Source organism: Carcharodon carcharias, chromosome 2 (assembly GCF_017639515.1).
Source record: "Carcharodon carcharias isolate sCarCar2 chromosome 2, sCarCar2.pri, whole genome shotgun sequence".
Taxonomy (NCBI): domain Eukaryota; kingdom Metazoa; phylum Chordata; class Chondrichthyes; order Lamniformes; family Lamnidae; genus Carcharodon; species Carcharodon carcharias.
Window position 1 is genome coordinate 226,320,747 of NC_054468.1, and position 16,123 is coordinate 226,336,869.

Consider the following 16,123-nt stretch of genomic DNA (forward strand, 5'->3'; position numbering starts at 1 on the left):
AATTATCGAACAAAATTTGACACTAAGCCACGAATGTAAAGTTAAGTCAGGTGGCCAAAAGCGTAGTCAATGCAGGAGGTTTTAAGGAATATCTTGGAGGAGGAAAGCGAGGTGGTCAAGTTTAGGGAGGGAATTTTTCCCCTAGCTAGGGGGTGGGGGGGACTAGAACCAGAGGGGGAACAATCTCAAACTAAGAGATAGGCCATGTAGGACTGAGATGAGGAGGAATGTCTTCACTCAGAGGGTGGTGAATCTTTGGAATTCTCTACCCCAGAGGCTGTAGAGGCTCAGTCATTGATTATGTTCAAGACAGAGATCGATAGATTTCTAGATACAAACGACATCAAGGGATATGGGGATAGTGCAAGAAAATGGAGTTGAAGTGGAAGATCAACCATGACCTAGTTGAATGGAGGAGCAGGCTCAAGGGGCTGAATGGCCTACTCCTGCTCCTACATTCCCATGAATTCCGGAGCTTAGGAACTAGGCAGCTGAAGGCAGGACCGCCGGTGATGGAATGGTTAAAATTGGGGATGTGCAAGAGGCCTCCATACAGGTTAAAGACAGGGAAGATGTTAAGAGTGAGAGCCTTAGAAATGTTTAAAATGATGTAAAGGATTTGATAGGATACAGTCCTTCCTCAGGCAAAACCAGCTGCAGCTAATTGTCAGGATGTTTCGCCTTTACTGTCGTCTGCGTTGGTACTGACTGTCTGTCCGGTTTACCTCCGCATCCACAGTAAGTCACCGTTGCCCGAAGGGTTTCGAGGTGCTGTGGTAAAGTTGGCGTGTATGTAAACGCAAGTGGCTCCTTCCTTCGACACTCTGAGCAGGGTGTTTGCGGGGGGCGGGTTATATTTTCTCTTCTAACCTCCGTTTATTCTTGCCTTTCAGAACCTGCTGGCCTGTTTTCAGAGCGGCTCGGACAGCTTCAGCGGCGACGCGTGTGAGGTGAAGGTGGCGGCTCCGTCACATTCCGCCAGCGCCGAGGCGGAGTACTGGAGAATCCGGGCAATGGCACAGCAGGTATCGCGCCAGAGCGAGCCTCTGTGACCTAACCTGTCATGGTGGGGGTGGGGGTCGGGGGTCGGGGGTCAGGGGTCGGGGGTGGGGAGTGGGGGTGGTAAAGGCACTAAGCATTCCCCGATTGTCTCAGAGAATTCATATATCCACTTTGTCGATGTGATTAAGAAAATGGCTGGAGGTTATTCAGCCCCTCAAACCTGTTCCGTCATTCAGTGGGATCATCACTGATCGGTACCTTAATTCCATTGATTCCCACAGGCACCATGTCCTTTCCTATCCCCGTTTAGAAAATGTCTCTCGATCTCTGATTTAAAATTATTAATCGAACTGCCACCCACTGCTTTTTCTGGGTGAGGGTTCCACATTTCTGCTGCCCTTTCTGGGAAGAAGTATTGCCTAACTCACCTCCTGAGTGGCCTGGCTCTGATTTTAAGGTCATATCCCCTTGTTCTGTATGCACCACCAACCACCCCCCCCCACCCCCAACAGCAGCAGAAAGAGTCTCTCTCTCTACCTGCAATCAAAATTCTAAAGCCTCAATCAAATCATCCTTCAAACTTCTACATTTCAGGAATAAAACAGACCTAGTACTGTTTAGGAAGTAAAATATTTGGTTTCTAAGCCACCATTTGATAAGGTATGATCTGACTGTAATCTTCTGCTCCAGGTTTTCCTACTAGACACCCAGTGCTCTCCCAAAACTCCGAACAACAGGGAGGGTTTTGAGCATGCTCAGTCCTGCGTGCTGATCATCGAGCTCCCACCAGACGAGAAACCCAATGGCCACACTCAGAAAAGGTAAAGAAACGGCTGGATATCCATTTGTGGGGGTGTTGGGTGGATAGGTGACTGGCTGATATTTTCAGTCAGTACAGCACCTTCCTCATAATCCTAACCGCACTTTGCAGTAATTGACATTGACTCACTTCCCTTGCCCTGATATCGGTCAGGGGTAAACTTTTCAAATTAAACTCAGAAAGTGCAAAGATTTAGAAATTTATAAGCTTTGAAGAGGCACAAGCTTCGGTAAGAGTGAAAGTAATTTGAAAATCTTCCTTTTGGCTTACACACAGTAGATGATGTTTTCACAGTGGAAATGACCTTATCCGCACAATAGGTGACATAATTCGCACAATAGAACAACATTATTTGCACACTAGAATGACATCATTCACACAATAGAATGACACCATACACACAATAGAATGACATCATTCACACACTAGAATGACATTGCATGCATAATAGAATGACATCATTTACGCAATAGAATGACATAGTTCACACACTAGAATGACATCGCTTGCATAATAAAATGACATAATTCATGCAATAGAATGACATCATTCACACACTAGAATGACATTGCATGCATAATAGAATGACATCATTTACGCAATAGAATGACATAGTTCACACAATAGAATGACATCGTTTGCATAATAGAATGACATCATTCATGCAATAAAATGATATCATTCATGCAATAGTATTACATCATTTGTACAATAGAATGACATAATTTGCATAATAGAACAACATCATTCACACAATAGAATGGTGTAATTTAGATGTGATTCCATTGTCCCTGCAAATTGTAATATCAACATCTTTAGGAACAAAAACCAGGCCATTGGGTCTGAGGAGCCTGTGCCATTTTCATAGATAACCCCATGCAGCTGCTGCGCACTCTGGTCCTCAATACACTCTTGCTCAAAAATCCACTCATTATCCATCGAACCTTCTAAAGTGCCCACTGCAAAGCCGCCAGTAACTGTTCCACGTTTCTATTACCCTCCGCCTGTACAAGCCCTGTTTCTCTTCACTTGCTGATTCTCATTTTGAACTTGGGTCCCCTGTATTTCAATCCATCGCCGCAGTGATGATGTCAATTTGTTACAATCCTGTTAGAGACTATTAATGTTTAAAGAGAAATTCGAACACCCATGATCAACTGAAAGAAATTACGCCACAATGTTCCATGGTTTAAAACAAATGAATTTTACTGTACAAGAAACAAGTAAAACAAACGCTACTAAATGAGCAGAATTACCTGGAAAAACTCAGCAGGTCTGGCAGCATCGGCGGAGAAGAAAGGAGTTGACGTTTTCTTCTCCGCCGATGCTGCCAGACCTGCTGAGTTTTTCCAGGTAATTCTGTTTTTGTTTTGGATTTCCAGCATCCGCAGTTTTTTTGTTTTTACTACTAAATGAGCAATGGCTTAGGTAACTGCTTATACTTCGCATAAACCTTAATAAAACAGTCACATGCAGTTTAGACTAAAACGCTCACAGAATAGTTAAAGCACAGATTTGGCCCCTTTTGTCCGTTGGCTCCCTGAATTTCACCTAGTGCTATTCTCCCGCCTTTTCCCCATAACCCTGCACATTGTTTCTTTTTAAATAATCATCTAATTCCCTCTTTAACGCCTTAATTAAATCTGCCTCCGCCACACTCTCAGATGATGCATTCCCGACTATAAGCACTCACTGTGTGAAAAAGGTTTCTTCATATATTGCTTTTGCTTCCTTCACCAATCGTTTTAATGATTTCCCTCTCATTCTCGGTCCTCTTACGAGTGGGAACATGTTCCCCACCGCGCCCCCCCCCCCCGCCCCCCCCCCACCCCTCCCCCCGCAGTCTGCTCTGTTCAGGCCCCCCATGATTCTGAATTCTTCTATCAGATCTCCTCTAAACTTTCTTCAAGGAAGAGAGTCCCAACTTCTCCAGTCTGTCTTCATAACTGAAGTTGCTCATCCCTGGAACCATCCTCATAAACCTTTTTTACTCTTTCATGGGATGTGGGCATCATTAGCAAGGCCAGCTTTTGTTGCCTCTCCCTATCTGCCCCTGAACTGAATGGCTTTCTCAGCCATGTCAGAGGGCAGTTAAGAGTGAACCACATTGCCGTGCATCTGGAATCACATGTTGGCAGATTTCCTTCCCCCAAAGAGCATCAGCGAACCAGATGAACCTCCTCTTTCACTTCATGACTTAGCCCCAGAGAGCCTTCGGCTGCATATGAGGCTCTTGATTGTCTATTCACTTTTCCTGGTACCAATCCAAAGGTATGCCACATCCCTTCAAAATTCATTTTAATTCTCCGCAGTGTTCCAGTTATTCTCTGAGGTATGAAATTTCCTGGGGATCCTACATTAGCTCTTGGCTAAGCGATCCTCTATTTTCTCTTCAAAGCCTCATGACTGTGGACTTCTCAGCTCAAGTGTGGACTTCACCACATCCCTAACTCAATGTCTGCACCCCAGAAATACCCCTGATTTCTGATAGTCCCCCCTTGCTTCTGGTCTACAGCTGCTTTTCAGCTCTTTGTGGACTCTCTCCACCTGCTGAACTTGGGGCTTACACCCACCAACTTGGGAGCTTTTAGCTCAAAGGTGAAAGACCTTCTGGAAAAAAAATCCCACAGGCAGCTTCCCAGAATTCCAACAAGGGCTCCACCCTGAATTTCCCATCCCTGGTGACAGATGTTGGTCGAGTTATCAGGTAGATTTTTTTTCAATTGATTAACTTCCAGCTTCAAAATCAAACATTTTGACTGCAGGATCCACCTGAGTAATTTAAATTTCTTACTGAAGCCAGGGCAATTCTCCTCAAACTTACCGTCTGCAGCTCCCCAGCTAAAGGAAGGCCGCCTGCTGGTTTATGGCTTTCACGCTCCGATCTTTGACCACACTGAATAAACACTCTGAACTGTAATTACCCCCGATCCGTTTACCAGTTCCTCAACCAGATATTTCCGTTTATCTTATATTTAGCACCTTAACCTCCAAGCTAAAAGTTATATTCCTGCAACTAAAATATCTACCTCTAAAGCATTAATACGAGCCATGAGCTAGATGATTATGGCAATCTCCATAATAACCTGGAATAATTTATATTTTTCTAATTTTCCTCATCTTTCATCGGAGTGAGAATTCCTGATTTCTGCAATTATAATTATTGTTCCCCTCTGTCAAGCTTTTACCCTGAGCTACGTCCTTCAGCCATGACATTGCTATTCTGTATTTAAACAAGAAAATGTGCAAAATAGGAATTTTAAAATGAAAGGCCGATTGCTGCTATACTTTTGGATGCACTCTGCCTTTGCCATGGTACCAAGTGATATGAAGCTGTGTTTAATCTTCCTTTGGTGTCAAATGCTAGGTTTTCCCCCTTGTTCAATCTGTACTTTCTTTCCCCAACTTCTAGTATTTGATCTTCCTACTGCTGCCCAAGGTTTAATCCCCCTGTATCACCCAGTGTTTAATCTTTGCTCATGTACATGCGTGTTTAACCTTCTCTTGGTGTCTGGTATCAAATGTCTGTGCAGGCTGCACTGTACTAACTTTCCTCCTGTTGCTTCTTTCTCCCCATGCTTGACTGTTGAACAGGAAAATAGGGTAAGCAGTGAGTTTTAATATTCCGGGGCCATGCAGCTTTGGAGTAATCCTGCGCTTACCGCTCCATCCCTGCTTTTTGCACCTGCCTGGACTGCCTCTTGTGTTCAATACAAAGTGCCAACTAAGGAGGATGAGGAAAGAAATGCAAATTGCAAACACATGCCATTTCAGAGAAAGTTTTAAAAGTCACACAATTAAATAGTTTTTCCTCTCTCTGTTGATTTTTAATTTGGTTAGATGCACACCCAGGTTCTCACCTGTTGACATTTAATTGGTTGCTTGAGTGGTCTTAGCAGGTTAACTTGTATACAGAGTGCACATTTTTTAAAGCGAAATAAACCAGCAGGTATTGGAGGTCTGGTCTCTATGCATCAATAATAATTCTTCCTGGAGAGGCAGAGAACAACTGAATTTTGGGTGGGGTGTTGAAGAGTGGCTCACTAGGTAGCACGCTTCCCTCTGATTCATGAAACCCTGTGTTCAAGTCCCACTCTAGGACTTGAGTGCAAAAATCAAGGTTAACATTCCAGTATGGTACTGAGGGAATGCTGCACTGTCGGAGGTGTTGTCTTTCAGATGAGATGTTAAATTGAAGCCCCATCTGCCTGCTTCTGTGAGTGTTAAAGATCCCGTGACACTATTTTGAAGAAAAGGAGGGTAGTGATCCCTGGTGTCCTGACTAATACGAACATACAAATTAGGAGCAGGAGTAGCTCTTTTGGCTGCTTGAACCTGGTCCGCTAGTCAATAAGATCGTGGCTGATCTGAGTGTGGCCTCAACTCCACATTCCCACCTACCCTATACCCTTTGACTCCCTTCTTGTCGCGATTCTATCTATCTCTGCCTTAAAAATATTCATTGACCCAGCCTCCGCCACTCTCTGGAGAGGAGAATTCCACAGACTCATGACCCTCAGAGAAAAAAATTGTTCTCATCTCTGTCATAAATGGGAGACCCCTCATTTTTAAACTGTGTCCCTAGTTCTAGCCTCTCCCACAAGGGGAAACATCCTTTTAGCATCCTTAGCATCCACCCTGTCAAGCCCCCTCAGGATCTTATATGTTTCAATAAGATCGCCTCTCAATCTTCTAAACGCCAATGGGTACAGGCCCAGCCTATCCAACCTTTCTGATAAGATAACCCCCTCATCCCTGGTATCGGTTGAGAGAAATTTCCCTAAACTGCTTCTAACACGTTTGTATCCTTTCTTAAATAGGGAGACCAAAACTGTACTAAATCAGTATCACAGAAAAACAGATTATCTGGACAATATCACATTGTTGTTTGTGGGAGTTTGCTGTGATTCCTACCTTGCAACAGTGACGACACCTCAATTTGAGGATGACATTTACTTAGGGTCACGAGTTTCTGCTTTGGGTCTTTATATGAGTGAACAGGCCGATTCTCGACCTGCAGATCTTTAGGCACTTGGGGCAGGACTTCCTATGTGGTAGTGGGATCCGGAGTGTCAGCTTCCTTTTCTATCTTTCTCTGTTGCCGCTCTGCCTCATCATGAAGACAGTGGGACTTGAGGCATGACCCAGCTTGATGGACAAATTGTCCCCATTTTAAATGATTGGTCACAAGCTCCACCCGGCCATTAATGTCAATGCTGCCGCACTTCAAGGAGAGTTTCAGAGTGCCTTCGAAGCATTTTATTTGCCCTCCCCGAACGTTGGTCGTTTGAGAGTTGAGGAAACAGGACCTGGTGGGGGAGTTGCTTCTCGGTCACCTGGACAATGCCCAGTCCATCGAAGTTGATTTTGCGGGAGTTTTGCCTGAAGGCTTGTGGAGCTGGCTTCAAGAAGGACGCTAGCATTTGTTTGACATTCTTCCCATTGAATCCGGAGGATGGGGTGAAGGCTTTCCTGATGGAGTTTCTCGAGCCCTCTGATGTGTCACTCATACATAGCCCAGGTCTCGCTGCAATACAGAGTGTGGTGACCACAACTGCTCTGTACACTAGGACTTTGTTGACTTGCAGAGATCTTTGTTGTCAAAGACTCGCCGCTGTGGTTTGTAGAAGGCTGAGCTGGTGCAGCCGATCTGGTGTTGGGTCTCCTCATCAATGGTGGCTTTTTGAGAGAGGAGGCTGCCAAAGGATGGGAAGGGATCGACATATTCCATAGTCTCTCCTTCAACATATTTGGGAGGTGGAATATTTTTGCTGACGAGGTGCGGGTTGATCTATGAGTTTTGTTTTGGTAACAGTCAAGGACAGGCCGAGTTTCTTGTGCGCAGACTGATAGTGGCTTGAAAATCTGGTGCAGAGTGGGCGTGACACGGTAGTCACCCGCAAACTATAGATCACGCACCTCTCTGGTGGTCAGTTTAGTTTTGGCATGGAGGTGACTGAGGTTAAAGAGGTTTCCATCTAGAGGGTATTTAATACTGACACCAGAGGGCAGTTGATCTTTAATGAGGTGAAAAGCCACTGTCAGGTGGATTGTAAACAGAGTGAGGGCTATCACACAGCCTTGCTTAACCCCAGTCCGGATTTCGAAGGCATCTGTTTCAGATCTCCCACCAAAGACAGTTGTAGTCATATCATCATGGAGCAGTTGTGGGATTGTGATGAAGATCCTTGGACACCCAAATCTTTGGAGCACAATCCACAGAGCCTCGTGATTTACTAAGTCAGATGCTTTGGTCAGGTTGATGAATGGAATGAAGAGTTCCTGGTGTCGTTCCCAACATTTTCCTTGGATTCGTCCGGCAGCAAAGACCACGTCAGAGGTTCCTCTGGAAGGTCTAAAGCCGCACTGTGCGTCTGGGAGGGTTTCCTTAGCCACAGGGAGTCAGTGATTCAGGAGAACGTGTGACAGGATTTTCCCTGCTGGGGGCAAGAGGGAAAAGCCTCGATAGTTCCCACAGCGCGATTCATCTCCCTTCTCAAAGATAATTCCAATTGTCACGTTCCTGAAGTCAGGGGTGGGAATTCTTTCTCCTCCCAAATCTGTAGGATGGGTACATGGAGCAAAAGTCCATGAGAAGTATGTGTCCATGGGTGTCCATGAGAAGCTTTGAAGATCTCAGCTGGAACACCATGGGGGCCACGGGCTTTGTTGTTTTTGCATCCGTTTAGTTCATTCGCTGTAGAGAGCTCTCAGATGTCTGGTGGTCATAAAAAACGCTTTATAAATGCAAAGTCTTTTTAAGTGGAGGCAGCTTATTTCAGTGGAGGTTTTATGTGTCAATATAGTAAGAGGGACTTAATGCCTGCAGTGCATCTCTGTGCAAGTTATCCCATCAACACAGTTTTATACCATATAACAACAATTTGCATTTATTTAGTGCCTATAACATAGTGAAATGTTTGATTGTGCTTTGTAGATGCCTTATGAGATCAGAGAATGACATAGCATAATCCTTGATTCTGCCTGAAATGGTCCTCTCATATTTAATTATATTTTGTATTTTATTACCAAACATAGAAACACATTGCTGTAGTTCCTTTCCAATTTCACTTCCTGGCTCCGTTGCTGGCTGGCATTTGAATTGGTTCCCTCTCCTCATGTACTGCCTACCTCCCTTTTAAAATTAGCCTCATCACCTCAAAAAATCCACCCTTAATCCGCCCCCCCCGTACTTACAAACTATCACACACACACAAACACACACTCACACACAAACACACACTCACACACACAAACACACACTCTCACACACACACACACTCACACACAAACACACACACACACACACTCATGTACTTACACACAAACATGCTCTCGCACTCGTACATGCACACATACATGCACTCACACACACACACTCGTACACACAGACAAACATGCACTCACACACAGTCATACACTCACACATTCCCACAAACAAGCAGACTTAGACAGACACACACTCACATACTCCTTTATGCATAAACACAAACTCAAACAAGCACTCTTACACACAATCATGCCCACACACATCTATTCATATATACATACAATCACACACGCAAGCATGCACACACACCTACTGCGCTTACTCTATGTACGTTTCTGACTAAACCTCTGTCTTTTGATCCACAGAATTCCATTCCGGACAATAGTGGTGAGTCTGTTATCCCACCAGGTGTTACTGCAGAATCTATATGACGTTCTGCTCGAAGAATTTGTCAAAGGTCCTACACCAAGCGAGGCTTCAGATCGAACTATCACCTTCGGAGAGACAAGGCCGGCCAGCTTCCTGAGGTACATCTCCATGCAGAACCTGGCGGTCATCTTCGATCTGCTGCTGGACTCCTACAAAACGGCCAGGGAGTTTGACACGAGGCCCGGGCTGAAGTACCTGCTGATGAAAGTGTCGGGCGTGGGAGGGGCTGCCAACCTCTACCGCCAGTCAGCGATGAGCTTCAACATTTACTTCCAGGCTTTGGTTTACGCCATTCTGACCAACCAGGAGAACATAACCGCAGAGCAGGTCAAGAAGATCCTCTACGAGGAGGAAGAGCTTAGCTCGGATTCGTCCCAGCAGTGTTCCTCAGAGGATGAGGATATCTTCGAGGAGACGGCCCAAGTCAGCCCTCCGAGGGGGAAGGAGAAGAGACAGTGGAGAGCTAGAGTGCCTTCTCTCAGCATTCAGCCTGTTAGCAATGCAGACTGGGTCTGGTTGGTGAAGAGGCTGCACAAGCTGTGCCTGGAGCTCTGTAATAACTATATCCAGTTGCACCTTGACCTGGAGAGCTTGGCAGAGGAACCCCCGGCAATGAGGGGCGACCCCCTCTTCTTTCTGCCCTCCTGCTATTCCGAAGGATCCACCCCGTCCACCGGGGGCATGTCGGGCAAAGATACGCCTTCAGAAGAGGGCTCCAAGTGTCACGGGAAAGAGCAGGCAATGGAAGACGGGAAGACCAAAGGGCCAGGCAGCGCCCCCCTGAGCCCCAATGTGGAAAAGAAGGAGCAAGGCAGGAGGAAGGAATGGTGGGAGAGCGCTGGCAACAAGATCTACACCATCGCCACCGACAAGACCATCAATAAGCTCGTGTTCGAGTACAAGAAGCGCAAGCAGCAGCATAACCTGACCGCGTTTGTCAAGGAGGGAAAGTCGGAGAAGGGGGACAGCGCACCCGGGAGGTGTCCAGATTCACCCCTTCAACGGCCTCAGCAACTGCTGGACCAGGGCCAAATGAGACATTCCCTCAGCGCGGGACCTGAGCTGCTCAGACAGGAGAAACGGCCCCGCTCTGGCTCCACAATAAGCTCCCACAGTGTCTCCCTCCGTGACACTGAGGCCCAGATGCAGGTACGGTACTGTTTAAAAATGTCTAAAGCCATGTGTGATAGAACCCTCGGGCTGTGCAGCTGCCAAGGAGGCCATTCAGCCCATCGAGTCTGCTTTGTCTGTTTCAAAGAGCAATCCAGTGAGTCCAACGCTCTTTCCGCACGTCACTGCAATTAATGGTTTGGTGGTACAGAACTTGAGTATTGCTGAAAAAGAGACATGTTGAAGCTGTGTAAATTGTCGTCTTCTCCCTCTATTGGTCTTCTTGCAAACTGTCCTGTAGAGGCAAGACGAAAAGCTTTGACATATCTCTTCATTCAGCAATACTCACTGCAATTCTTTCTCTCTCAAGTATTTACCCAATTCCTTTTTGCGAGTGACTGTTGAATCTCTATCCACTGTATTCCAAATCCTAGCCGCCCGTTGGGTTAAAAAGCTTTTCCTTGCGTCACCTCTTGTCCTTTTTTGCCATTTGCCTTTTGCCTTGAACTTTTATGGAACCTGCACCACTCCACCCCGCCTCCCCGTGACCTCTCCCTCCCTTTTTTCCTTTCAGCTCCAACAGTCCTCCTGACCAGCCCATCTCCCTAAGTGTGCGCCTGGGCAGGAAGAGCTGGACTTTCCACTTCAAGCGAGGGACTTCCTCCTCATTTGTTTTAAGCGGCAGTAAATCAACATTTGGGCAGCAGTGAGCTACTCAGCGAAGCCCACACCGATTGCCTTAAGAGCCAGGCGTTAGAAGAGGATTACTCTTGTCCATAGAAGGGCCCTCAGCATCCCTGTAGTGGTTATTGCACTCGACTCACAACACTGAGGTTGTGAGACAGAAACAAAAATAGCTGGAAAAACCCAGCAGGTCCGACAGCATCTGCGGAGGGGAACACAGTTAACGTTTCGAGTCCGTATGACTCTTCAACAGAACTGAGGAAAAATAGAAATGAGGTGGAATAAAAATGAACACCTTCAGTCTGTCCGCAAGCATGACCCAGACGTCCCTGTCGCTCGCCATTTCAAGACACCACCCTGCTCTCATGAACGCTCTCCTCCATCCCCACCCCCTTTCCGATCCCCCTTTTTCTAATTATTTATATATTTTTAAAATATATTTTTCTTTTCCCACCTATTCCCATTATTTTGAAATGTATTCCCATCCATTGTTTCATCTCCACCTTTCAGCCTATTTCGATCCCTTCCCCCCACCCCACCCCCACTAGGGCTTTCTGTACCTTGCTCGTCCTGCTTTCTACCCTTAATGTCACCATTAGCACGTTCCTTAGATAATATCACCACCGTCAACACCTCTTTGTCCTTTTGTCTATGACAGCTTTGGCAATCTCTTCTTTGCCTCCACCTGTCACTGGCCCTTTATCCAGCTCCACCTGTCCCACCCCCTTCAACCAGCTTATATTTCATCACATTTCTATATTTCCTCAGTTCTGTTGAAGAGTCATACGGACTCGAAACGTTAACTGTATTCCTCTCCGCAGATGCTGTCAGACCTGCTTAGTTTTTCCAGCTATTTATATTTTTGTTTCAGATTTCCAGCATCTGCAGTATTTTGCTTTTAACTGAGGTTGTGAGGTCAGATTCCACCATGGGATCTGGCTGTGGGTGGAAAGCCCCTCAGCTGTAAAAATAGTTGCTCAGATAGAATGTCCGCCACCTCCTTGGGACAACCATGGATGGACGATAAATCCAGTGTCAGTATTCTCCAGGGATTCTGCTGACCTTCCACTGTAGCTATAGTTGGAGAAACCGCACCTCCCCAGAGAAATTACTGGTGGATGTCTACAGGAGACCAAAGAAATTTTTGTTCTGGGGTCCCTTGTGTTCAGATCCCTCCGTGGCCTCATCCCTCCCTATCTCTGCAACCTCCTCCAGCCCTACAACCCTCCAAGATCTCTCTGCTCCTCTATTTGCGCATCCCGATTTTAATCACCCCACCATTGGTGACCATGCCGTCAACTGCCCGGGCCCGAAACCCAGGAATTTCCTCCCTAAACCTCTCTCTTTCCTCCTTAAAACCTGGCTCTTTGACCAAGCTTTCTCACCGGCCCTAATATCTCCTGATGTGCCTCAGTGTCAACGCTTCATTTAATGTTTCTGTGAAGCGCCTTGAGAGGTTTTGCTGCATGAAGGGTGCTATATAAATTGAAGTTGTTGTTGCTGTTGCTGTTGTTGGGTCATGTGGCAGTCTGACTAAAAGGGCTTTTCCATTGCGTAGGCCTGGACCAACATGATATTGACCGTCCTCAACCAAATCCAGCTGCTGCCAGACCAGATGTTCACGGCACTCCAGCCGTCGGTGTACCCGAGCATCAGCCAGCTTACCTGCCATGTCACCGATGTCCGGGTTCGTCAAGCCGTTAGGGAATGGCTGGGAAGAGTGGGAAGAGTTTATGATATAATTATGTAAAAAAAAAAACACGGAAACACAAATGGGGAAAAAAAAGGAATCTATATTTATGAAGCACAATAGTTCACTTTCAACCTGCAAGTAAATGACCTACTTTGCCAATCCTGACCTGGAAACATTTAAAGCGCTAATGCCGCGCCCCCCCCTCCCCGAACCATTCATCATTCCTGCCAATGGCTGGCTCCCTGTGGAAGTCCTTGAGCCTCAGATCCCACACTGGGGTCATATCCTCTCCCCTTCTTCTTCTTAGGCACTCCCTTGGGATGGAGGACGACTTGCTCCCACTCCGGCTCGATGGGGCCTGCGATGGGACCCTAACGTGGGGTGACCGCTGCAGGCTGGGGGGGGGGGGGCCTTGGTCCAATGGCATGGGCGTCCTCGAGACGCTGGGAGGCCAGGCTCCCCCCGTGAGCCACCTGTGTGTCCTGTGCACGGTCTTACGCAGACGGGGACGATAAATCTGTGACAGAGGAACAGAAGCTGAAAAATCCAGTCAAACCGGCTCAAGGGTGTTGAAATCTACAGTATTATGAGCGGAATGTCCGCGCAGTTTATCTGAGTGAGGTGGGGGTGAGGGGGCATTAAATCTGAAAGGGGCATCCTCACCGGCCAGGCACTCAGGGTTTGGATTGCAGGGCGAGGGGTCAAAGGCTGGTCAACAAGGCCGCAGCATAGCTGCATTTGAGGGCGGTCACTTTGGCCCACCTTTGCTCACCCCTCTCTAAACAAAACACAAACCTACGGTCACCCCCTTGGGTGAAATCTTCCACATGGACAGCTGGAATATTGCATCCAGGTCTGGAAGCCACACTTTAGGAAAGATGTGAAGGCATCGGAGTGCAGGAAAAATTCACGAGAATGATTCCAGGGACGAGGAGCTTCAGTTAGGTGGAAAAATTGGAGAAGTTAGGACTGTTTTCCTGAGGGAAAAGGAAGCTGAGAGAAGATTTGTTGGAGATGTTCAAAATGATGAGGGGCCTGGACAGAGTGGATAGGGAGAAACTGTTCCCACACGTGAAAGGATCGAGAATGAGAGGGCACAGATTTAAAGTAATTGGCAAAAGAAGCAAAAGTGACATGAGCAAAATCTTTTCCACACACCGGGTGGTTAAGGTCTGGAATGCACTGCCTGAGAGGGTGGTGGAGGCAGGTTCAATCGAAGCGTCCAAAAGGGAATGAGACTGTTGTCTGAAAAGGAAGAATGTGCAGGGTTACAGAGACAAGGCAGAAGCTGGTGCAGATCAACATGATGGGTTGAAAGACCTCCTTCTGTGCTGTGATTCATAAGATGGGAAGAGTTGGATTGTTATCCTGTTCTACACACCGTCCAATTTACCTCCCATTGAAGTCCAGCTAAAGTTTTCACCAAAGTTTGCAGGCCCACATTTCTTGCATGAGTCTGAGGTTTTTGCCATTGGTAGACTCAGAGAGACTTTTCCAAATGTTGGTTACTCTTTGTAGGAAGTCCTTTCCTTGACATCCATCCAACATTACCTCTTTCCCCCAAGTTTCAGCCTGTAACTCACCCTCGTTCTGCTGTCCTTCACTGTGAACTTATGCTCTGGATTTGCCATTTTTTTAAACCAGCCTCCTAACCAGGGCTGCTGCTTTGGAAGGTTTTTTAGTAAACGGCGTGATCTTCAGGTGAATATTTCCACATTGAAGGTATAATTTGTCAAATGGATTATTAAGGACCCAACACAGAAGTTTTACAGTTATGCTATAATGCATAAGTTGCATTTATGTAGCGTCTTGGGGCATTGTCTCCATGTTAAAGGTTTTATGCAAATGCAGTTGTTATGTTGGATTCCATAGTAACTGTTGCTCTATTGCCTCCCTCGCCATCAAGATGGAGAGCCTTGTGAGGCTGCTTGTTTCCTATATGTTGAGACTGGAGCCAAGCCTTCCATCCACAGAAACTCTGAGCACTGTTTTTGGGCAGAAATTTCCACTTACACGCCTGGATTTCAATCAGAGAAGCTTACAGCACAGAAAGAGACCATTCAGCCCATCATACGGCCCAGTCAGATTCCCATTTGATCTCATTGTGTCCAGCCTGACCATATTCAGTCCCTTGATTGGCTTTGAGATTTTCAGCCACTCAGAGTCCAGTGTGGCTCCTACATCCAATCTGGATGACAGGACATTGGATGGACAAAGGAAAGAATGTAATACTTACTTTTGAAAATAAATGTACACAGCAAGGTAAACAAAGTGAAATTAAAATTATATATATGAGAGATGGGGAGAAAAAAACAGCTACATGGTAATCAAAGGAGTCTCTTTTCTGACCTTCAGAATGGATGCTCCACCTCCCTCATGGTGTCCCATTCTCCATTGCCTCAATCTTGGCAACTTTCATTGGCTCTCCTCCCCCCGACAAGGTAGCCCACATGATCAACACCCTATCCACCATCTTAAACATTCACTCCCTCCATCTCCGACACACAGTGGCATCATCTTAAAGATGTGCTGCAGCAGCTCACCAAGGCTCCCACAGTAGCACCTTCCAAACGCACGACCTCTACCATCTCGGACACATGGGAACACCCCCGTCTGCAAGTTCCCCTCCAAGTCACTCACCATCCTGACTTGGAAATATATCGCCGTTCCTTCACTGTCGCTGGGTCAAAATCCTGGGTGTACCTACGCCACATGGACTGCAGCGGTTCAAGAAGGCAACTCACCACCACCTTCTCCAGGGCAATTAGGGATGTACAGACAGACAGAAAATGCTGGGAATACTCATCAGATTAGGCCGCTGCCTGGTCTGAGCTTTTCCAGCATTTTTTTTGCTTAATATTTCAGATTTCCAGAATTTGCAGTATTTTGCCCACTTTATGGAATTGCTGTTCAAGGTATCTCCCCCCCCACCCCACCACCACCCAACGTTCTTCTGCGAATGATGCAAAACTCTCAAGGATGTTCAGCTCTTCTGTGGGCTTTCCACTTCTTGTCTTCGATATTTCTGCTTATTCTTGTTCGGTTATGGTGCCAAGCGATACGGAGCTAAAATGGGTAATTTGAGTAAATGATACAATCGACTATTATGTAGCTG

At 46.4% G+C, this 16,123-nt stretch overlaps 1 protein-coding gene across 3 annotated transcripts in view; it reads left to right on the forward strand.

Annotated features, from left to right (window-relative positions):
* The window catches only part of arfgef3 (ARFGEF family member 3), a 265,336-nt gene extending 249,739 nt beyond the window's left edge, over positions 1 to 15,597 (forward strand). For 2 of the 3 annotated variants that reach the window (XM_041173954.1, XM_041173960.1), the window contains exons 31-34: positions 894 to 1,025; positions 1,693 to 1,823; positions 9,458 to 10,670; positions 12,874 to 15,597. In XM_041173954.1, the coding sequence (XP_041029888.1) occupies positions 894 to 1,025; positions 1,693 to 1,823; positions 9,458 to 10,670; positions 12,874 to 13,065 (1,668 nt within the window). In that variant the 3' untranslated portion in view covers positions 13,066 to 15,597. The remainder of the gene's footprint in view (positions 1 to 893; positions 1,026 to 1,692; positions 1,824 to 9,457; positions 10,671 to 12,873) is intronic. The other variant, XM_041173969.1, reaches the window with a different exon arrangement.
* Positions 15,598 to 16,123: the final 526 nt, after the last annotated feature.